The sequence below is a fragment of the Abramis brama genome, assembly GCF_963993115.1.
Source record: "Abramis brama genome assembly, chromosome: 14".
Taxonomy (NCBI): Eukaryota; Metazoa; Chordata; class Actinopteri; order Cypriniformes; family Leuciscidae; genus Abramis; species Abramis brama.
In genome coordinates this window covers 31,902,815-31,926,154 of record NC_139976.1, presented here as the reverse complement: position 1 = coordinate 31,926,154, position 23,340 = coordinate 31,902,815, and the positions used below count along the sequence as shown (strand labels likewise).

The 23,340-nt window shown below is 37.7% G+C and overlaps 2 protein-coding genes across 6 annotated transcripts in view; one reads left to right on the top strand and one right to left on the bottom strand.

Moving 5' to 3' along the window:
- phyhiplb (phytanoyl-CoA 2-hydroxylase interacting protein-like b) overlaps positions 1 to 3,757 on the top strand; it is a 29,875-nt gene extending 26,118 nt beyond the window's left edge. For 2 of the 3 annotated variants that reach the window (XM_084135178.1, XM_084135180.1), the window contains exon 5: positions 750 to 3,757. In XM_084135178.1, coding sequence (XP_083991304.1) covers positions 750 to 1,287 — 538 coding nt within the window. In that variant the 3' untranslated portion in view covers positions 1,288 to 3,757. The remainder of the gene's footprint in view (positions 1 to 749) is intronic. The other variant, XM_084135179.1, reaches the window with a different exon arrangement.
- Positions 1,956 to 22,202, bottom strand: fam13c (family with sequence similarity 13 member C). Of its 3 annotated transcripts, none has more exons than XM_084135176.1 (13): positions 22,071 to 22,202; positions 20,147 to 20,250; positions 19,938 to 19,983; positions 15,248 to 15,395; positions 11,034 to 11,226; positions 8,963 to 9,104; positions 8,600 to 8,681; positions 5,828 to 6,024; positions 5,635 to 5,718; positions 5,424 to 5,519; positions 4,338 to 4,522; positions 3,774 to 3,875; positions 1,956 to 3,383 (listed from the first exon to the last, which is right to left on the bottom strand). In XM_084135176.1, the coding sequence occupies exons 2-13, from the start codon at positions 20,248 to 20,250 to the stop codon at positions 3,269 to 3,271; spliced, it is 1,494 nt and encodes a 497-aa protein (XP_083991302.1). In that variant the 5' UTR covers positions 22,071 to 22,202; the 3' UTR covers positions 1,956 to 3,268. The 3 variants fall into 3 exon arrangements, with proteins under 3 accessions (XP_083991302.1, XP_083991301.1, XP_083991303.1); XM_084135175.1 differs by having other exon boundaries at positions 19,926 to 19,983; positions 22,071 to 22,186; XM_084135177.1 differs by lacking the exons at positions 19,938 to 19,983; positions 20,147 to 20,250; positions 22,071 to 22,202 and having other exon boundaries at positions 15,248 to 15,619.
- Between the last annotated feature and the right edge of the window lie 1,138 nt (positions 22,203 to 23,340).

Genomic DNA, 23,340 nt, shown 5'->3' with positions numbered 1-23,340 from the left:
TACTTTGACCTTATTAGATATCAGTATTATAAGTGATAGGTTTCAGATAGGGGTTCAACCTTCACAATCACTTCAGCTTTATTTGCCACATTGACAAAGAGCAGGTCTGAACCCTCAGGTGATAGTAGGGAGGAAAAAGCTCTCTGAGAATTCATCAGAAGACAGTTAAACGATATTTCACACAAAAGGCTATTTGTTATGGAAGCCTATTTCTGAACAAAAGGATATGTTTAGCTTAATGTTCGAGCTGCTCTTTTTCCATAATAAAAGTGAATGGCAACTGGGGCTGTCAAGCGCCAAAAAGAAATACATCATACCAATACCATGAAAGTGGCCAATGAGATGTTCACTTTTTAAAGTCTTTTGAAGCCAAATGATAGTTTTGCTATTAACTTTCCAGTTTTGCCAGTTTCCATTAAAAAAATTAGCAGTAATGTATGTATTCTCCATCTACCACAGGTTGCTGGTTTAAGGTGGTTAAGGTGTGGTCACATTAGCAAAATTTCACGTCGATTGTCTATCATCAGTAGTGTTGCGGTGAATCCACGTGACCAAATTGAACCTGTTGCGAAACCTGTGTGGCGAAATCTTTCCCTGTAGTGTGAATTCCTATTGAAATGACTGCAACTGAACCACATTAAATGTGAGCGCACCGCACCGTTAGTCACTGGCAGTAAAGTTTAGTGCAAAAGGCAGGAGAAAATGGTTTATGTAACATCTGACATTTACAGTGAAGTTTCTTGTTACAGGGAGGACCAAAACAACAAGATGTTGCCTTCAGTGAAGGACAACAGTGGCAGCCATGGTTCGCCCATCAGCGGGAAGCTAGAGGGCGTCTTCTTCAGCTGTAATACCGAGTTCAACACGGGCAAACCCCCTCAGGACTCACCATACGGCCGTTACCGTTTCCAGCTGCCAGCCGAGACGCTCTTCAGTCCCAAGACAAACCTGTATTTCGCCGACTTCTACTGCATGTACACGGCATATCACTACGTCATTTTGGTGATCGCGCCGAAAGGCTCACCTGGAGACGAGTTCTGCAAGCAGCGCCTACCAGCGCTGGATATCGGCGACAACCGTTTTATGACGTGCTCGGAGGATGAAGATGGCCACCTGGTGTTCCACCACGCGCAGGACCTTATCCTGGAGGTCATCTACACCGATCCCGTGGACCTGAGCCTGGGAACGGTAGCTGAGATCAGCGGCCACCAGCTCATGAGTATGTCCACAGTCAATGCCAAGAAGGATCCCAGCTGCAAGACCTGCAACATCAGCGTGGGACGCTAACCTATGAAACTGAACCCTTCTGCTGCCTTGAACGGCACAGAAAAATCGCCTTGTCCTTTAGCCGTCCTCCTTACCCATTATCCTACCATCAAACTTATCCATAATCCATTCCCAGGCGGCAACATAGTGTCGGCCCAGATCCAGGCCACATCTGGTACATGTGGATTCAACGCGTACCAAATGTGGGCCGGATCTGGGCCGACACTATGTTGCCGTCTGGGTAAGGATCCTTCGCAGCATGTGTCTCAAGATGCTCTTTTTCTTTTACTAGCTTATGGATCTCGACCCGGGGTCAGGTTAGATATGTCGTGCTCCTATTTTTGTGTTGGGATGTTGACCTGTCAATCAAACTGCTTCTTTAACCCCATTGGCTTTCAGACCCTCCCATTAGAACGTGGCATTGTAACAATTTACCAAAGTCTACACAAATTTAACACAAATTACTCATTAAGCCACAGCAGTCAGTCGATCGACAACCATTCTTATGAAGCATTATGAATGTGACGATCAGGCGAGATCTCAAAAACCGTGATTGGACGCATCTGTAGCATGATTGCAAACATTGACATTAGCACTTCCATAACTCTTCTTCGGCAGTGTTTCATGTTATCTATTCCAACTCATTCAGTATACTGTGATTTAACATATAATAAATGTGATACGACGTGTAGATAGAAAAATATTTATTTTTTAACTGGTGAATAGAAAATGGACAGAACCAGAAGTGCACAATACAGAGGACTTTGGTGATGGAAAAGAATAGGTACACCATGAAGCAAATATATATAGATAATTATATATATTTACTGTATAAACCAATGTAGAATTACGTGCACTATAGCTAACATTCAAAAGCTACATATGTCATTGTGGATGTGTACAGCAAATAAAGTCTGGGATGATGACAACATGACAGAATAACCACACCTGATTGTAGCACAATTCAACAGTTTACGCTGGTTGGCATGCAAAGACACTACACAAAGATTGTAATAGTTCATTGCAGTAGAGCCGTCGGAAAGGAAAGATATTGATTGTTTTGTTTCCAGAGTAGCTACTTGAGCAGAATTGCACTTAAAGCGCACATCCGCTTTTCATGAACATATCCCCTGCTTTGGGCTTCAGTATTGTTTGTAGCGTACAATGTGACTAGTCAGTGTTCATTTTAACCACTGGCTTAATATGTCACGATTTGTTATTTATGTATAGGAGGAAAACTGTGCTCTGTGATGGCCACGTACCGTACTTTACCATGTTTTTAAACAAAATAGGTTAGCTTATCTTTTTCTGGGAGAACCTTTTTAATTCTGGGTCATAAGTCTGGTTTTGTGCTCCCTTTTTTCATGCGAGAGACAAATATGTGAGAAATAAACAATTAACCTGTGTTAGTTCATACAATGTGTACAATTATGGTCGGTCGTTGCTGTATTTATATGCTAGGGAACTCACTGAAATGTGCATAAAACCATCATTTTAAGTGCTCTGAGTTGTTTTCTATCTAGAGTGTTGCATTATTTGACAGACTAGAAATCCAGTCTAGCCAGAGAGAATCATGGAACCTCATTAGTGTGCATAATGTCACCATAATGTTCCTAATTAGAATCATAAACTAGCTTCAAACGAGAGCAAGAGAACGTGAAAATTGCATATGATTCGACTTTGGTTAAAAAAATAAAGTGCCATATTCCATAAACAGATGAATACTCTAGATTTCCTTTTGCCCTTTGAAATCTGGATGAGGTTTGTATCGATCTGTCTTGCACTGTACACAGCACAGAGATCGCACACTGCGTTTATGTGAAAGGCCTTGATCGGTTCGGCCCAACCCATTGAGTCTAGGACTTCCAATGTGGTCAGAAATTATATTAAAGTGCATTTTAGCATCATTATGGCACAATTATGTCAAATGTAAAAACTCCATTTGGTCCAAACATTGGGTTCATTACTGAAAGGCAGAAAGAATCTCTTTAACTCAGATAGTCTATGTGGTTTCCTGTTTGCTGAGCAACACTTCCAGTAAGCGTATTTTGGCTTTGAGACTTTTGTACTCCTGGTACTCCTCGGCCATGGGGATTCGGTCATCTTTTTGTGCGGATCTTCATTATTTTGGTGGAGAGGGAAAGAAAAAAAAAAACAGATACCGCATGAAACGGATGACTCTGTGAGATTACACTACCATTAAAACACATTTAACCCTTGAGTTGCCTTACTGAAGCAGTTTTGTACATCAGTGGATAGCAGATAAATGGAAATGTATTTTATTTAAAAAAAAACAAATTCATATATTGTGTACAGAAACATTGTTTGTTTTTCTTCCTGGTGGTATTATTTTGTGTATCATTGATTAGATGTGCGTTACGCTAACTCTGCTGAACTATTTTGATCTTTATTTTCCTGTTTCCTTCCTGTCCATGTTCATAAAGAAAAGAGTAACATAAAATACCATTAAAATATGTTATTGCCACAAAAACGCGTCTGTGTTTTACCTTCCCATCTGTCTGAAGAACTGCTCTTCAAACTCTCTGATGGCTTTACGTCGTCTTTTCTTCTCGGCTCGGGTCTCACGCAAACAATCCAGCAACTCAGACCTGCCATTAAATTCGACAAAGACAGTTTATTAAGGAATATTTCATCCTAAAAGGATAATTTGCATGTACACAATTATAGGTCATTTCAACCTGTAAGATATAAAAGAATATATACTGCAGAATGTGCATGGGTTAAAGATTTGACATACTTTTTATTTGACAGAAATGCTTCTAATGAAATACTTATATTCTACCAAAACTGTTCTAAATGATGAGACAAAGGCAGGAGATTTTTGTGAGCGGGTCACTAATAACCTGTGTGAACAGATTGGCAGGACTATTGCTAGTAAATGAAATGTTCCCAACTTGTTAGCAGTATCTAGAAGTAGTTCTCCAGTATCTAGAGTACCTCCAAATATTCTCCTTATGTTTTACTCAAATGTTTGGAATGATATTCTGTCAATCTTTTAAAAGCACTGTTGTAGGCCTATGTGATGTTCCTCAGTACTAAGGCCTGTGTACCTGGAGGCCTCGTGGAGGTTGCACATGGTTATGGATGGCTGTCTCACTGTTTTGATCTCATCCAGTGGAGATACAAAGGCCGTGTCGCTGTCTCCCTCCTCCTCCCCACAACCTCTCTTATCAGTGAGGCACATGGGTGGGGGTGTGTACCGAACCGAATCATCATCTGACCCTTCTTCTTCTTCCTGTGATACGTTCAAAACAAACAGTCTCTCAATAGTAGTGTAAGAATAAGAGAAAATAATGGAAAAAAAATGCTATTTTTTAATTGTATTTAAACATTACAAGTGGACCACAGGGAAAAAATTATATATATTTTTTTATATGACACCTGTAGACATACAATGGAGACATTTCATTTATGCATGTTGAAGCAGAAGTTGTATCTGAGTTGATATACTGTACACTACCAGTCAAAAGTTTGGAATAATTCAGATATTTTAATGTTTTTGAAATAAGTCTCTTATGCTCAGCAAGGCTGCATTTCATTGATCCAAAATACAGTAAGAACAGTAATATTGTGAAATATTATTACAATTTAAAATAGCTGTTTACTATTTCAATATATTTGAAAATGTGATTTATTCGTGTACTCCAGTCTTCAGTCACATGATCATTCAGAAATCATTCTAATATGCCGATTTGGTGCCCAAGAAACATTTCTTATTATTATCATTATCAATGTTGAAAACAGTTGTGCTGCTTAATATATGGAAAATGTGAATCAGTTTTTTATGATTCTTTGATGAATAGAAAGTTCAGTGAAAAGAATTTATATAAAACAGAAATGTTTTGTAACATTAAAACAGTATTTACTGTCACTTTTGATCAATTTAATGCACCCTTGCTGAACAAAAGTATTAATTTAATTTTATATATTACTTAACACAAACTTTTGAATGGTAGTGTATCCAATTTCCACAAAAAAAATTATTCTGGAGGAAATGAAGATAAGGAATAAATTAGATTTTAAATATATCAAAATAGAAAACAGATATTTTAAGTTTTAAAAATACAAAACATTACAAATCTGATTTATACCAACTTTTTGACCTGCAGAGTATGTGTATATATAATCAAACTTACTATAGTTGTGATAGTGGGAATTGCACACAGGAGATGTTTCACCATCTGGTATCTATCGTAAAGAGGTTTCACCAGGTTCCTCTCTTGTTTGGTGCCCTACGGTCACAATATAACATTACATTTATTTATTTTTCAAATATTAATGCCATAATCCTAATCCGTGCCTAATTAACTAGAACATTTATGTATTTAAATGTTAAAAACCTCTTACAGGGCGGCCGTGCAAGCTTTCAAAGTACAGCAGACATTTTTGCAGAGTGATCTTCTCCAGGGCCATCTGTCTTTGGGTCATCTCCTGTGGACAGAAGAGTGTGTGTTGAGTTAATTACCGCAAACCCTGGCCGCACAAGCACACAATCAAATCCCCACCCACCCGAACAGAATGCGTCCACAGATGGCCTCACCTTCATGTTGTCTGGGAGGCCGAGGGCCTGGCGTTTCTCCCGTAGTCGTTTCAGGAGCCCGTCCACCGTCTCCTCCAGAGAGGGCTTGTGCTGCTGCTCTGGCGTCTCCTGCTGGCCGTTAGTGTACCTGCAGATATCTGTGGACTGGCCGTTCTCATGTCTCCGGGATTCCACAAATGACTGTCTAAGCTTCAAATCTGGGGAGAAGGGTGAACAAGTTCATGAGTCCAATTTTGAAACGATTCTGAATGGGATTTAGGGATAGAATGACAGGACGTGGTATTTACTGAATTAAAAGCAATTCAACTGCCACACAATGGAGGAATTCCATTAGTCCAGCACTTGTTTTTACACATTTTACATCAAGAATTTTGAGTAATTATGATACTATTAACAAAATTGGAATCTACTTATTATCAGTGTTGGGGAAAGTTACTTTCAAGAGTAATGCATTACAATATTGCGTAACTCCCAAAAAGTAACTAATTGTGTTAGTTAGTATTTATGGAAAGTAATGCAATACGTTAAGGGGGCAGTCGTCCGACTGGTAACCCAAAGGTTGCTGGGTTGATTCCAGTACCAGCAGGAAATGACCAATCACTCCCCGGGGCACCACAGCATAATGGCTGCCCACTGCTCCGGGTGCACTAACTTGGATGGGTTAAATGCAGAGGACAAATTCTGAGTATGGGTTACCATACTTGGCCTTCACATGTCACTTTCACTTTTGCATTTCTTTTTCTCAACTGGGCTGGGCTTGCTTGTTTGTTTTAATAAAATATATATTTTTGGCAAATGTAAAGGCCTTTTCCCACGAAAAGTGACATGAATAAGCCTCAACAAAGTATACTTTCTGCTTTAGGCTGAAGGAAATGTAAACTCACTCATGTACAGTAGAGGGCGCAGCTCAAACAAACCTTTCAACCTTTCAGCTGTGCTTCCATTCGGAATTACAGAAGAATAGGATGCAGGAGAAGAAAGTTCAACACTCTTTACTTTAGCAATAAAAATGTTATGTTTATCTAAAGTCATTTTTTGCTTATTAGTATGGTTGAATTGGATCATCAAGGATCAGCAGCAAAGACATTGGTTATGGTTAGTAAAGTGAGATTAAATACATAAAGTATGTTTGCAATTTAACATGTTTAATTATTGCAGTTTTGCATAATATTCTGCATATTTGCATTTTACTGTTTATAATCATTCTAAGGAATACAGAAAGTGAGATGAGTTAATGCCTGCTCACATTTAGTCTACAACTACAATAAGCATAATTTTCACACAGCGCACACAAAGCCTCTGCACGTACTCCTGATTTCTCTCAACATGAGGACAGGAGAGCTTTCAGTCAATAAATGGGCAAACAAATAACTTGCATTACTTATTTGAAAATGTAACTCGGATATTTTGTTTTAATTTAAAAGTAATGTGTTACTTTACTAGTTACTTGAAAAAAGTTATCTGATTACATAACATTACATTGTGTTACTTGTAATCCCCAACACTGATCATTCTATATTGATGTTTGACTATTTTGAAGAGATAGTGGCAGTGTTGGGGGAAACGCATTACAAATAACTTGAGTTACGTAATCAGATTACTTTTTCAAGTAACTAGTAAAGTAACACATTACTTTTTCAATTTATAACAAAATATCGAAGTTACTTTTTCAAATAAGTAACGCTAGTTTATTGAATGACAGCTCTCCTGTCCTCATGTTGAGACAAATAAAGAGAGTTTATTTTTTGCGTGCACTGTGTAAACATGATGGTTATTTTAGTTCTAGACTAAATGTGAACATGCATTTACTCATCTCACTTGCACGAAAACATTCAGTATTCCTCAAAATGAATAAAAACAGTAAAATGCAAAACTTTGCAAAACTTTTATAATTAACTATATTAAATCACACAAATATCCTTTATGTATTTAATCTCACTTTATAAACCAATGTCTTTGCTGCTGACCTTCAATGATCTAATTCAACCATACTAAGTGTTGAACTTCCTTCTCCTGTATCCAATTGTTCTTTAATCCAGAATGGAAGCACAGCCGAAAGGTAATCATAATGTGAAAGGTTTGTTTGAGCTGCGCCCTCTACTGTACAGGCCTAAATATGCATTTCCTTCAGCCTGAGGCTTATTCATTTCACTTTTGGCGTGAAAGGGCGTTAACATTTGCCAAAAATAGAACTTTTTTTTGTTGTTATTAAAAAACAAACAAGCAAGCCCAGGTGAGAAAAAGTAATGCAAAAGTAACAACGCATTACTTTTCATGAAAAGTAACTAAGTAACTGTTACGGGTAGCCGATGAAGGAAGATGTGGAATACTCAATATTGTTAACAAAGAGTTTACTGGTGTCTGACAAGCATGAACTATAACCAACAAAAGGTAGAACAGAACAGGGAGTATAAATACACAAGGTGAATGAGGGAACTAAACAGGCACAGGTGGAGAAGATTCAACGAATTAGGACTAACAAGAACAGGTGCAGACAGAACGAATGTAATCGTTACAGTGATGCAATTAGTTGCTTTTTTTTAAGGAGTAACGCAATATTGTAATGCTTTACTTTTAAAAGTAACTTTCCCCAACACTGGATAGTGGTACATCAGAACATTTGTTCATGAGATTATGATTAAGAGATGCCAATTAAATTTGGCAACGTCACAAGGACCATGTAACAATAAACCGATAAACAGCTTTAATTAATAAAAAAAATAAGCCCATAAATCACATTATGATTATCATTGTGTGGACTGGCAGTCTTACCTTTGAGCTGCTTGCGAGACTTGGCTAGTTCACTCATGAGATTGAACATCTCTGGATTGGCTGATTTATCATTATGTGAAGGCTGTAGGTGAGAACAGACACAGCTCAATTCAGAAGCTATAACTTTTGTTTTAGATTAAGTCTTTAGCACATTCTCCTGAGTCCTGATCCTCTGATCCTATTTCATCTTAATGAAACAGTGATCATCTGAGTCAGGCAGCAGAGAGATGCAGTATCACTATTCTCCAGTAGAGGGCATTGCTAAACAGCAATGTTGAATGTTGAACTATGTTAAATGGAGTAGATATTTTCATGTTTTTGACTTGTACAATTGTAATACAATTGCTTTTAAATTAACCTGACCTTATAGTTCATGTCTTGCTCAAAGCGCTCCTCAAACTTGCGTATTTTCCTTTTGAGTGTTTGGATTTGTTTGGTGAGGAGCGGGATGGAAGTAGATTCCTTAGCGTCTCCATGAACCTCTGTTCTAACAACCCCACGAGCCCTAAAGTGAAGAAAACACAGATATAAACACAGTGTCATACAACTACAGGGATAGTGTAGAACAGGCTACATTTGCCAGGCTGATTAATCAACCGATATTCTGTATTAAAATTGCAGTCTTGACAGTAATGCATATTTTCTGTTTTCAGAACTACCGTTTGTGAATTCTGAACAAATACTGTGTACAAAAAAGTGTGTTTAACATATATGATACTGCACTGTATCAGTAATGGACACTACACTACTGTTCAAAAGTTTGGGGTCAGGAAAATATTTCAATGTTTTTTAAAGAAGACACTTATGCCCATCAAAGCAGCGCAAAAATATAGTAAAATTATGAAATAATATTACAATTTAAATGACTGTTTTCTATTTGAATATATTTTAAAATGTATTTTATTCGTGTGATGCAAATCTGAATTTTCAGCATCATTACTCCAGTCCTCAGAGTCACATGATCCTTCAGAAATCATTCTAATATGCTGATTTGTTGCTCAAGAAACATTTATTATTATCATTGTGGAAAACAGTTGTGCTACATATTTTTGTGATACTTTTTTCAGGAGTCTTTGATGAAAACGGTTAACAAAAAACGGTATTTATTTGAAAAGAAAAGAACATTATAAATGTCTTCACTGTAAGTTTTGATCAATTTAATGCATCTATGATGAATAAAAGTATTAAATTATTATTATTTTTAAATCTTACAGACCCCAAACTTTTGAATGCTAGTGTATGTACAGTACATACTAGAGCAAATACCGTATACTGTACACACAGTAAATTAAATGGCTCACTGGAATACTTAATTCTGATTGGTCATAAGCATTTGACAGTCATTTGCATAATGGTTAGTTGAATATTTGATAATTTCATGTCACCTGTATCATCCTGCGATCTCTTTCTTCTTACAAAACATAATTGTTCAAACTCAAACTACCAGTAATTTATTTTCTAAGCAGCCATGTAATCAGCAAGATATCTGCTTCACATTTGAGGTCATGTCTGGTTTATTTTGCTATTTGCTTATTACCTTAAATGCTTTATATATATAATTTTTTATATATATATATATATATATATATATATATATATATATATATATATATATATATATAAAGAAATAGAACAGTGAAGGAAATTCTAGGTCTAATTAGTTGGGAAATACTCATGTTGAACTATTTGTAAATAATATTTGCATTAAAATATGCACACATGTACATTTATTTGTTTGCCTTATATGTCGAAAATGTCAAATGTTTCCCATCACACTTAGGAATTACATGAATAACGTAAATGCATATTTCAATTCAAAATGGCCATATCTGACAAAAAAGTTGAGTAGTTTGCATCACTGGATGTTACTGTCGGTCGTTTAACATTTCTATCGCAAAACAGTTCACATATTAAATGTTTCGCTATTTATATCTTACCTCTCTTTCAACGTTAAACTGACGCTTCAGACTGCCTGGAATTCACGCTCTGCTTCTGTGAACAGTAAACCCCTCCTACTTTGATTTGATTGGCCATCTCAATCATTATGACATGAATGACCACTGAGGCAGACCAGACTAAAAATTTTTACTTCCTAACAACATACAGTTCAAGAATTTCCAATATTGTGCGTGTGTGTGTGTGACTTCAATGTCCCTGAATAGTACAGACACAGTGAGTCAGAGGGAGGGACATAATTTCGGAAAGGTCAGTGCCCATTTCCCATCTCAGCATACAGTATGGGTTGTCACAGATGTCTGTTCCATCACCCAGCATTAGTCAGCAGGAAAGTCATGTAAATAATGAGAAATTAAATTGAGGTTTAAAGTGGGTCACTGTGCTACTAGCGGCAGCTGGATAATTCAGAGGAAAGGAAAAAGGAGGTATTGCGACTGAACAGGCCAACCAAAAGAGCGATGTGTGTGTGTGTTCGTACATGATCAGATGCTGTGCGCAGGGTGGAGACGGGGCAGATTCGGGGTCTGTGTTGAAGCGTTGGCTCTGGCTGAGGCTGGAGCAGCGTGGGGAGGGCAGGGGACTGTTGTCATCTGTGATGTGCTGGATGAGTCGACTGGGCCCCGGGCTCTGCTGGAGATCACTGCTACAGTCACCCTCTGCCAGCCTACAGTCTGAACACAGACACACAGATCAGATAAAAGCAGTGCCTCCTACAGTTGCTAAGCCTGAGACAACAATTCGCAGAATCTGATTTCACCAAGTCCAACATGTTGGACAATATTCAGTGTTATTCACCATATTGTCATTTCACTCTGATTTTAGGGATAAGTTAGGGGTAGGGTTAGGTTGAGGGGTAGGGATCAACAAAATATGTTGACCCAGGAACGCGTCTAACTCTGCAAAATCAGGACGTGCCTACAATTCAAACTGATCCATTTAAAATGCAACTAGACAATTAAATACTCTGAAGAAAACTGGTGCTTGCTGTGCAAAGGCTGTTGCTAGGGAGTTGCTATGTGGTTGCTTAGTTGTTCTGAGTGGATGTTTCTAGAGTATGTTGCTATGCAGTTGCTAGGGAGTTGCTATGCAGTTGCTTATTTGTTCTGAGTGATTATATTGTTTTGCCCTTTCAAAGGAGTTTCGGGTGGTTGCTAGGGAGTTGCTATACGGTTGCTAATGTGATTTTGTGTGGTTGTTATTGTGTTGCTATTGCAGTTGCCAAGATGTTGTGAGTGGTTGCCAGGATGTTTATAACTAGTTGCTAAGATGTGGTTACAACGATGTTCAGGGCTGTTAAGGAGTTGTTATGCAGTTGCCAATTTGTTCTGATTGATTGATATTGTGTTGTTGTGCGGTTTCAAATGTGTTGTTGCTAAGGAGTCGCTATGTGGTTGCTAAGATGTTCTGAGTGGATGCTACTAGAGTATGTTGCTATGCAGTTGCTTAATTGTTCTGAATGATTGATATTGGGTTGTTGTGTGGTTTCAAAGGAGTTGATATGTAGTTGCTAATGTCTTTTGAGTAGTTGTTGTGTTGCTATACAGTTGTTAGGTGATATGGGCTGTTGCTATAAAGTTCCTATGCAGCTTCCTATTTGTTCTGAGCATTGTTTTGCAGTTTCAAATGTGTTCTGTGTTGTTGCTAGGGAGTTGCTTTGTGGTAACTAATGAGTTATGAGTATGGTTACTGTTTTGCTGTGCAGTTGCTAGGATTTTGTGGGTGGTTGCCAGGGCGTATATAAGTGGTTGTTAAAATATTCTCTATGGATTGTTGCTGTGATGCTATGCAATTGTTAGGTGTTAAGGGCTGTTGCTAGTTGCTATTAAGGTTGCTAATGTGTTCTGATTGGTTGTTTTTGGTTGTCAGGGAGTTGCTATGTGGTTGCTTAAGGTCGCTCGCGGGTGAAAACGTAAAAATATTTTATCAGATGTGCCTTTCGTTTAGAAAAACGCAAAAAAGTGAAACCACCCTCCAGAGTGGAAATCTTAAAAACGCTCCACCGTCTCGTTCCCATCTAAAGGGTAAAAACGCAAAAGTCTGCTAGACAGACGCGGCACAGTACGCAGGCGCGCGGACTTGGTGTTGTTGTGTGGCAGTGCTACACATTGCCACCTAGCCACCTGGAGTGCATATTACATCGAATTTCACACACTTTAGCGTCACCATATGCACGCAGATTTTCCCCCCCATAACGCTCGTCTAAACGCAGAATAAAAAGTGATAACGCAACGCCACTTTTGTGTTTTCTCTTCAGATCGTTTCTGTGTAAACATAGCCTAAATTGTCTCAGTGGTTGTTTTGTTGCGTTGCTGTAGGGTGTTCTGGAGTTGCGCTTCAGTCAACTCTAGTTCGGTAGTACAAGGGAGTAATCCTAACAAACATTTAAGTGCAGTTAATGCACTGAAACGTTTCTTACTCAAAAAATGACCACAGTGCACTGTAAAAACTAGTGAGCATAGACTTCCCTTTAGTGAATTTTGTTCACAGTATGCTGACTCATATTCTGTTCTTTAGATATTGCTCAAGACTCTATAGGATTTTTTCATACTTTTTTAGATGTTTAAAAGAAGAAAATCAGTTAGAAAAATAATAGCACACATGACTCCTAAACGAGCTGCATAATTTGAGGGAGCATTCATCTCCATAGTATTAACAATGTAGGGCAAGTTACTGTACGTGATGATGTTTAAAACTAAGCATTTGGGTTGTTCAATTCACTAACACTAAACAGTAATAGTGATGCTTGTCTTAGCAAACAATCATTTATAAATGGCCGATGCTATGATTATCAGTCCTAGTATTTAAAGTCATAGTTCATTCAAAAATAATTATTCTGTGATTATTTACTCACCCTCAAGTTGTTCTAAACCTGTAAGTTTCTTTCTTCTGCTGAACACAAAAGAAGATATTTTAAAGAATGTTGGTAATCAAAAACTTGCTGGCCCCCATTGACTTCCATATTAAGAAAAATATATACTATGGAAGTCAATGGCTACCGTCAACTGTTTGGTTACCAACATTCTTTAAAATATCTTCTTTTGTGTTTAACAGAAGACAGAAACTCATACACGTTTGGAACAACATGAGGGTGAGTAAATGATGACAGAATATTTATTTTTGGATGAAGTAGGCCTATCCCTTTGAGATAAATTGCTTAAATTCATTAAGCATGAGCAATTTTTGGGATAGGACATCTTTATGACTGAAAATGCAGAAGCGTTTTAGAGCATGATCAATAAAGCAAATACACTATTTATCCTGACTCAAGTAAACTTTAGCATTCCACACTTTTTCAAAAATATATAAATATAGCCGACACAAATGAAAACAAATATGTAAGAGACAGCAGAAATTCAGATTAATGGAGTGAACAAATGTGCTGAGCTTAACACACACACACACACACACACACACACACACACACACACACACAGTAAACTCTCTGACCCACTGAAACTATAAGAAAATCTTAAGACAATCCAGAGACTGAGACAAAGTGAGTGTGATCCAAAAAAAAAGGGGTGACCAGGTTGCTATAAGTAGTTTAAATGAACTAAATGTACACTACTGTTCAAAAGTTTGCAGTCAGTTTTTTTTTTTATATATATAAATTATTTCAATTTTTATTCAGCAATGATGTTCTTTTGAACTTTCTATTCTTCAAAGTATCCTTAAAATCAGGGTTTCCACAAAAATATTAAGCAGTACAACTGTTTTTAGCATTGATAATCAGAAATGTTTCTTGAGCACCAAATCTGCATGTTAGAATGATTTCTGAAGGTTCATTGGACACCTTTGACTGGAGTAATGATGCTGACAATTCAGCTTTTCCATCACATAAATAAATTACATTATAAAATAAATTAAAATAGACAACAGTTAATAATATTATTATATTATATTATATTATATTATATTATATATTCCACAATATTACTGTTTTTACAGTATTTTTGATCAAATAAGCCCGGTCACTTCTTTCAAAAACATGAAAAAAATCTTACAGACCCCTTGAAAAAACAGTAATATTTGAACGATAATGTGTATACATATCACTTCATTAGATGACTTTCGATAATTATTTAAAAATATATATATATATTTTACAGTATGGTTGTCAAAGTCACCTGTAGTCCCTCTGCTAGGACACCTGTGTGAACTTGAGGAGAACTGACTTCATACAACTGCCAAAAATTACCAGCTGGTTAAAAGTAACTGCTCTGTGAAGTTACCTCTGAGAAAATCTCCAGCATCATTTGTTTGATTTTGGGGCAGAGAAAAAAAAAAAAAAAGCTAAATGGCGTATGTAAGTGCATAAAAGAATAAAAAAATCTCGCCAAGATGTGGGATGAACGTGTGTGTTAAGTCGTGCTGTGCGGAGGTGCTTGCGATCTCAGTGCCTCTCCATCAACCTGCGTTATTAATAGATGCCAGTGTGAAGCGGCTCGGCCAAGTGACTCACATGTGCCCAAAAAACAAGAGCCATCTTCTTCACAAAACCCATAAACAAACAAGCCCAGCCCTGCCATCAGTCCTGTTAAATCAGTCAGTGGGTTTTCATATCAGCAGATCACATTCACTCATTCATTCATTCATTCATTCACATAATGTAGCTGCCCACCATTCGGTTTGCATCACTACTCACATGCTACTGTAAAAGAAGGGCTTCAATATAGCTGTCAGCTCTCATACCTGGTAGGCTGTGCTCTTTCCCAACGCCATTGCATGAAGGAAGCAGGATTTCGTCTTTGAATCCCAGGCTGGGTGGACATTCTTCAGGAGAGAGGTCTGAAGAAGGGCTGGAGTCTCCCTCCAGAGCCTGGAGCTTCAGCAGAGAGCCCTGCAGGCAGAAGCAGAACATGCCCGCTTCAGCTTTTGGAGCGTAAGAGGAAGATCGTACCGCACGCGTCAAACGGAAAGGAAGGATGCCACTGCAGTCTCACACGCCCCTCTGCTCTGCCTCCATCAGCCCTGCTTTTGATACACGCGTGTGTGTCCGAGGGTGTGCTTACGTGCACGAGCAAGGCTTGTGATCACGTCTCTCTCTGCTGCAGTTCTTTATCTGGCATGGATTATTCATGCCACTCTTTTAGTGGTGGAAAAAATGGGAGCGTGCAAGAGAGAGAGAGGGAGAGAGAGAGAGAGAGAGAGAGGGAAAAGGGAGGGGGGGGTCTTCTGGCGTCAGCAAGCCCCTTAGCAGACTAGCTGAAGCTGGTTTCTCTGATAGGAGAACAGGTGTGGTTGGAGGAAGAGAGGAGGCGAGTGCATGCGGAAGGATGCGTGGGATACGTGGAGGAGGGAGGTGTGTGTGGGGGGGTTTCTCAGACTTAGCTTGGCTGTTATGGAGGCTTTTCCCGCATCTGGCGGTGTGTGTGTGTGCGAGTGTGTGTGTGTGAGTGTGTGTGTGTGTGTGTGGGGGGGGGGGTTCTTTCTCACTAAGAGTATTGACATCATGGCCCCTCCCAGCATCCATTCATAAAATAGAAAACAGCCCAACGTAGCTGCAGGATCGTGCAGCTCTGTGATGTTGCGTTTGCATATGCGCACACATAGCGATCTCAGAAATGTGACGTCCCAGGTATTCATTTTCAAGCCCATTTGAACCTTTTTGAGGATACTTTTTGTCTCTAACACGTAACACTGTGCCCATTTTAAATCAATTCAACTGAACCACCTAAAAAATAACGTTTTTTTATTGGCATCTGTGGTTCCAAAAAGAACCTTTAATATACATGGAACCTTCCCACTGCACAAAATGTTCTTTATAGGGGGAAAAGGTTCTTTAGATTATTAAAATGTTCGTCAAACTAAAAAAAAAAACTGTTCACTGAAAGGTTCTTTGGGGAAGCCAATTGGTTCATCACTGTGAAAACCCCCTTTTTGGATCTTTATTTTTTTAGGGTGTATTCACGTACACCGATATCATAAATGTACCATCCAAATTTGCCCCAGGTATTAATCTTCAAGGGCATTTTTACAGGTGAGGTCACATTTTGTTTCTTATGTCCATTTATGTCAAATAAATTAATTTGAATCATTTAATTCGTCAAAATCCATGATTATAAAATACATTAGTAGCCCTCACAATTCTGTGGCATATTTGCCCTGAGCCCTCCCATCTTTTCATTTTCCTTTTTCCCCCTCTTTTCACGGTTCATTTGTCAGTATTGTGGGTGACTGTAAATGCAAGTCTGTGGGTTAAGACATTGATGCACTGCTCCTCTCACAGAGGATGAGTCATCCCCCTCTCCCACCCTCCCCTTTCCTCTCCTCCATCCATCTTTTCCCCGCTCATCCCCTCTTTTCCGGGGGGAATTGATTGCGTGGTTGTGTGGAAAGGGTAACGCCCCCTCAAGCACCAATGACGCTCATCAAAACGACAGTGTTGGCGTGTGTGTGAGAGAGAAGGACTTATGTAAAGATCAAGCATGCTGATATCATGCACTGACCAATAAGAAGATCAAAATCAAAAGTACAATATCCCTGGAATGCAATCAGCCATCAAAAAGGACATTATTGCCGTATTCTGATGTTGCACCGGTGCATGCTAATACAGCAATGCCCTTTTTTCAGCATCCTTAGTATTTTTCCATTATTCTTTTTTCATAGGCATTAAAATACTTCAATAAAGATTTAAATAAAATAAAGCTTTTAATCAAACCAAACAGGAAGAAATCATTATAAAATTTGATTGAAGAAAATTGATCAAATTCATCACAATTAATCGTTATTATTAATATTTGCTTGCACATAAAAGTACTTAAACCCACTTAAGTACACTTTGTAATAAAGTAAAATTAAATTACTTCCAGGTACATTTTAAATCATTGTTTTAATATACAGTTGTAATCAAAATAATTCAACCCCCATTGCAAATCAGGTTTATTGGCAAAATGTATGAACTTTCAGCTGTTTGCAGTGAGAAAAAGTAATTGAAATAGCTCAACACAACAAATGTTTCAAGTGGTTTCCGCAAATTCAACTGAAAATGCAACTTTTAATGACTTATGCAGTGTCAAAACTATTCAACCCCTTCATGGCAAGCATCTTTAGGACTTAGTAAAACACCCTTTTACTGTTATGACCTTCTGCAAACGAAACGTATAAACAGACACCAGCTTCTGGCAGCGTTTCTGAGGAATCTTAGCCCATTCATCATGAGCAATGGCATCCAGATCAATAATTGGAGAAAAAAAATTGGAGCCGACTCTTCTTGGGTTTACATGCTGCAACCGCCTTCTTCAAATCCCACCAGAGATTTTCTATGGGATTCAAGTGTGACTGTGGAATGTGAGGTATGCTTGGGATCATTGTCCTGTTGGAAGGTCCAATGATGGCCAAGCTTCAGCTTCCTCACTGACGGCATGGCACTTTCTCCTAGGATTTCCTGATACTTCAATGAATCCATTTTGCCGTCCAGTGCAGGTTTCCAGTGCCAGAGGATGCAAAGCAGCCCCCGAGCATCACAGAGCCCCACCATGCTAAACTGTAGGCAGAGTGTTCTTTTCATTCTTCTTCCTCCAGACATACCGATGATCCATAGGGCCGAAAAATTTTAGCAAATTGGAGCCAACTTTTCTTGTGCTTTTGGGTCAGTAGTGGTGTACGTCTTGGAGTTCTGGCATGCATTTAGTACGCGCCTTATTGTGCAAGCTGAAACATCAGTGTCTGTTGCAACCAAGTCTTGCTGCAGGTCTTTTGCAGTCCCTCAAGGGTTTTTCTGAAACTGCCTTCTCAGAAATCTGGTTGCAGCCATTGATAGCTTCCTTTTTCTGCCCCGTCCAGGTAGTGTAACCACTGTTCCTTAAACTCTGAACTTGCGAACTATGCTTCCAACGGTCTCTCTAGGAACATTTAATGCCTTTGCTATCTTTTTGTTTCCTGTTCCTTGTTTGTGAAGGACGATGATATCTTCTCTTTTTGGACCATTCTTTTGACTTAGCCATATTTCTAACATGCAGTCAAATGTGACACTCAACAAACCTAGCCAGTTCGGATATTTCATGTGTTCTAGCTCAAGCCCACCTGGTTCAACTAATGAAGCCCTTGATTGGTTGCATCAGGTGTGCTTGAGACAACACCTGTTTTGCAGATTTGTGCTGTTGTGAGGGGGTGAATAATTTTGAGACTGCAGAAGTTATTAAAAGTTGCATTTATTTGGGGAAACCACTTAAAAAAATTGTTGTGTTGAGCTATTTCAATTACTTTTGTTTAATTTGTTCATTGCAAACAACTGAAAGTCTGTAAATTTTGCCTGTTTTGCAGATTTGTGCTGTTGTGAGGGGGTGAATAATTTTGAGACTGCAGAAGTTATTAAAAGTTGCATTTATTTGGGGAAACCACTTAAAAAAATTGTTGTGCTGAGCTATTTCAATTACTTTTGTTTATTTTGTTCATTGCAAACAACTGAAAGTCTGTAAATTTTGCCTTTAAACCTGATTTGCAATGGGGATTGAATCATTTTGATTACAACTTTATGTTGTCGTGCTATAACGAAATGCATATCTGTGTTGACTGACAAACTAAAGCACATGTAAAGAACTTGATTATAATTTAAACTAGTTTGTTATTTAATATTACATCATCACATTAAAGTACATTCAACAGTGTCATTTTTCAAAGTAAATATGAAATTACATATTAAGATGATTAACAAGTATTTAAGTGCCCTAGTATCCAATAATCATAATCTAAAAAGCGTCTTGGCATTTAGTTGATATCTTTGAAGCATCTTTTCCCATGGGCAAGGTTATATTTCTGGGTTTGATTTTTTCTGTGGCGTCAGTGGTGACCTGATGGCGTTCCTTGCCATTTATCATGCAAACTCAGAATGACATCACAGGAAAGTGGGTGGTCTAGATGTTTTTCTGTGAGGGCTACAGGAACACTCATGGACTAAATGTTTTTGTACTGACAGATGCCCACAACTTTATATAAATACATCTTTGGACCTCTACTTATGATTGTGGTACAAATTGACAAACTTTAATGTTTTCTTGAACGTTTTGAAAAGTTAATTATACACACCCATATTGAAAACGTGAATTTTTGTAATGTACGTTTCTAATAAGTAACTAGATTATAAGACGTTTGGGCTGTGTGTGCAGTTTACATTGTAGAACAAAATGTCCAAGTATCGTCAAGTTATGTTTACCACAGACCTTAAAAAAAGAATTACCAGAAAAGTCTTCTAATAATTTTTGTGATACAGGTTTGGACCAACATGAGGGGGAGGAAAGAATTACAATTTTTATCAGAACTTTTGCTTTAAGAGATGAAGATTACATTTGAAGCCAAATTAAAATAATAGCTTTATGACATTTAAAATTAAGCTATGAGCAGATGATGTGCTGTTTTAGAAGTAACTCACAGAGTGTTTTACCTCAGGCGTTTGAGGTTTGTCTTCCTCTGTCAGTAAGAATGTCAAGCTACAGGATGAGAGAAGAAAGGAGACCTGGTAAATGGATATAAGCAGGTCTGAGAAATTTTATATAACCTTTATTGTATCTTCATCTATTCACTAACATTTTAATTATCCTGTGACTGTATTTGGCAGTAAAACACTGTTGACTTGATGGCATTGCTTCTTACCTTGTATTTGGTGGGGTGAGGCAGAACCGGTTCCTCCAATCAGCACACACGGCTCCCACAAACCCGTGCAAACCTGGATCTCTCTCTTCACACACAATCTCCATCTCCAAAAAGCAACAACAACAACTAGACAGAGTTACAATCAGATCAGCAGCTGTACACAATATTTATTTGCACGTTTCATATTAAAATGCATGAATGTCATTTTATTCAATTGTCAAAAGACATACTTTCATAATCTCATACATTCCAAGAAGCACAACCCTTTAAAAAAACATGCTTTTACGATCTCGTAGGAAAAGCTTTTGTGTGTGAAAGTGAGAATCATGATCAGCATGCCGATGTGGGAAAATCCCGCAGATTTCCTCCTTGGAATGCTCCTCACATCTCATCTCAGGACTCTCCCATAAGAACCAGAAAGGAATCACAGTACATACTCACACAGTACACACTCCTGTCACGTACAATGGCTCACTTTATTAGGTACACCTCTTCAACTGTTTGTTAACGTAAATATCTAATCAGCCAATCACATGGCAGCAACTCAATGTATTTAGTCATGTAGTTAGTTCACCTTCATATTGAGATTTTATTAGATATATTAGAGATTTCTATCCCTCCATAGACCGACTACAGTATGCAACTACCACTTTGATGCTTCAAAAAGTTCATAAAGAGATTGTAAAACTAATCCATATGAATTGAACGGTTTAGTCCAAATTTTCTGAAGAGACAACCTTTTTATGATGAACAAATTTAATTAACATTCATCAACACATCAGATATGGTCAACGGAAGCTCAAGCATGCTTGCCTGATGAGGTTCATTCTCGTGTTACGCAGCACGTTTGAGCTTCAGCAAGAACCAATGAGGTTCATTCTCATGAATCAAGCAAGTACGGTTGAGCTTCTGTTTATGTTCACTGATCAATGTTTACATGTGAATAAAAGCCTAAATTCAATCTGCTCATCATTTAAAGTGATTGAGTCTCTTCAGAAAAATTGGACTAAACCACTCAATTCATTCATATGGATTAGTTTTTATGAACTTTTTGAAGCATCAAATTGGTAGTTGCATGGACTGTCATCTCTGGACTGAAAGAAATCTCTCAGATTTCAATAAAATATCTTAATTTCTGTTCCGAAGATGAACAAAAGTATTACGGGCTTGGAACAACATGATGGTGAGTAGCCTAATTGATGACAGAATTTACATTTTTGGGTGAAATGCCTGTCCCTTTAAGTTCAAACTGAGCATCAGAAAAGTGATGAAAGTAAGATGTAAGAAGTAAGATGAAATTCTGATAGCTTGTAATGTAAGATCTTTATAACTGTAGAACAGACTCAGTTGTATATCAGTTGTCACTCTATATTTCCCAATAAAATGTCTTAATGGCTTAGTTTTATGATCAAAGCACTGTAGTTTTCATTGTGGAGGCAAAACATGTAATGCAATGCAATTAAATTATGATATATATATATATATATATATATATATATATATATATATATATATATATATATGTATATGTAAAAAAATATAATGTATGGATAATCAAGTAAACCTTAGTTGCTATAGTCCAGTAAGTGTAATCATAAATAATCTTGAAATATTACAAAAATATAAAAGTTATTCTTATGCTTACTTCTTAAAAATCAGTAAAGATTTAACAGCAAAGATGACCTGATGTTGGGCAGTTTTAGATTTATACTAAAACGTCTTTTACTTGCTAAAAAAAAGTATAAACTATTAATAATACAACAGAAGGCAAGACATGTAGTAGATTGTGTACAACATGTTTTTCAGCAAAGTTTTGATCATGTTGATAATTTAGAGACCTTAGAAATGTAGGAATGATAAAGTTAAGACTCCTAAGCAATAAGAAAGAGCAACCTCTAAGAAATTTATTTTGGGAAAGTCTTACCTCAGTAAACGATGAAAGATTTCAGCATCATTGGATTGTTCATTAGGTGTTGTTGTTTGTGAAATCCCCACAGATTGCCCTTAAAGCGTTTTCATTTGCATGGTGACTTGGCAAGAACTGAAAAACATCTACAAAAACTGGTCTTGATCAGTCTCACATATCCAGTGTGTAGGAGAGAGAGAGAGAGAGAGAGAGAGAGAGAGAGAGAGAGAGAGAGAGAGAGAGAGAGAGAGAGAGAGAGAGAGAGAGAGAGAGAGAGAGCTTTCAATATGGTGTGATGTGTTTTGACAGATCTGGTGCACTAGGGCTCACATGTAGAAATGGTGACCCACGCTTACTGGCAGAATCAGGGTGTCTGTGGGACTCTGGATGCATCCGAAATCGCATACTTCCCTAATACATAGTAGGCAAAAAACAGTATGTGACAAAAGAATTAAGTCTGAATTCACACTTTCACTTTTTTTAGGCAAAAAGTACCCGGATGACCTACTACTTCTGGCAAGATTCTGAATTGTGAGTACGATGGACACTTTACCATCCCATGAGGCCACAGGAGAGGATTTGTGAATGTCCATGAAGTGACACAACTGATGCTGGTAGGTCACGTGATCAAGACAACATGGTGAATGTAATATTGGTGTAAGGGTTTTAAATCGAGATCGAACTTCGAATTAAAAATTGGAATCGTCGTTGCTGCCACGCCCCCAAGTCACGTCCGGTCGGCTTGCCAAGCGGGGAAAAAAGCGTTGCTAACTGGAAATGTTTTATTTATTTGTACTATTGGTACATTAGTGCCGTGAAATGTTTGGTGGGGACAATATCGACCTTAGCAAAAAGGGGTGGCGACATTTCCCACCCGTCCCACCCGCAAATTACACCTATGCATAAAAGTCTATTTATTTATTTTTTTTAAATCTTTCTTTGCGTGAAAGGTATTGGAAAAATAACTATTTATTATTACAGCATAACTTAAGTTGAAGTAAGACTAAATTTTTAAAACATTGCCTAATTTTTTTGTTGTTGCCTAAATTCTAAATGATCCAATAAAATGAGCCAAGAGAGAGCAATAGAGTATGTTTTAGCATACTTATTTAGTATGCTGTAAAACTGTAAAACTTTAAAAACACCCTTCACTCTACAGTTGTTAGAACGACTGTAAAAGATGCACCTTCAAATAAAAAGGCAATTAAGCAGAGTGTATATTGGAAATTACAGATTTTCTTTTTTTACTGGTCAAACCAAATTTTAGTAGCTACAGCACTCAAAAAGA

What these genes read in the sequence shown, in the direction of transcription:
- fam13c (XM_084135175.1), bottom strand. Translation starts at nt 20,250, where the DNA reads ATGGAGATTGTGTGTGAAGAGAGAGATCCAGGTTTGCACGGGTTTGTG. An exon ending in TGCGCACAGCATCTGATCAT is followed by an intron (nt 9,105 to 11,033) that starts GTACGAACACAC and finishes TCTTCACTTTAG; the next exon opens with GGCTCGTGGGGTTGTTAGAA. An exon ending in AGCAAGACATGAACTATAAG is followed by an intron (nt 8,682 to 8,962) that starts GTCAGGTTAATT and finishes TCTCACCTACAG; the next exon opens with CCTTCACATAATGATAAATC.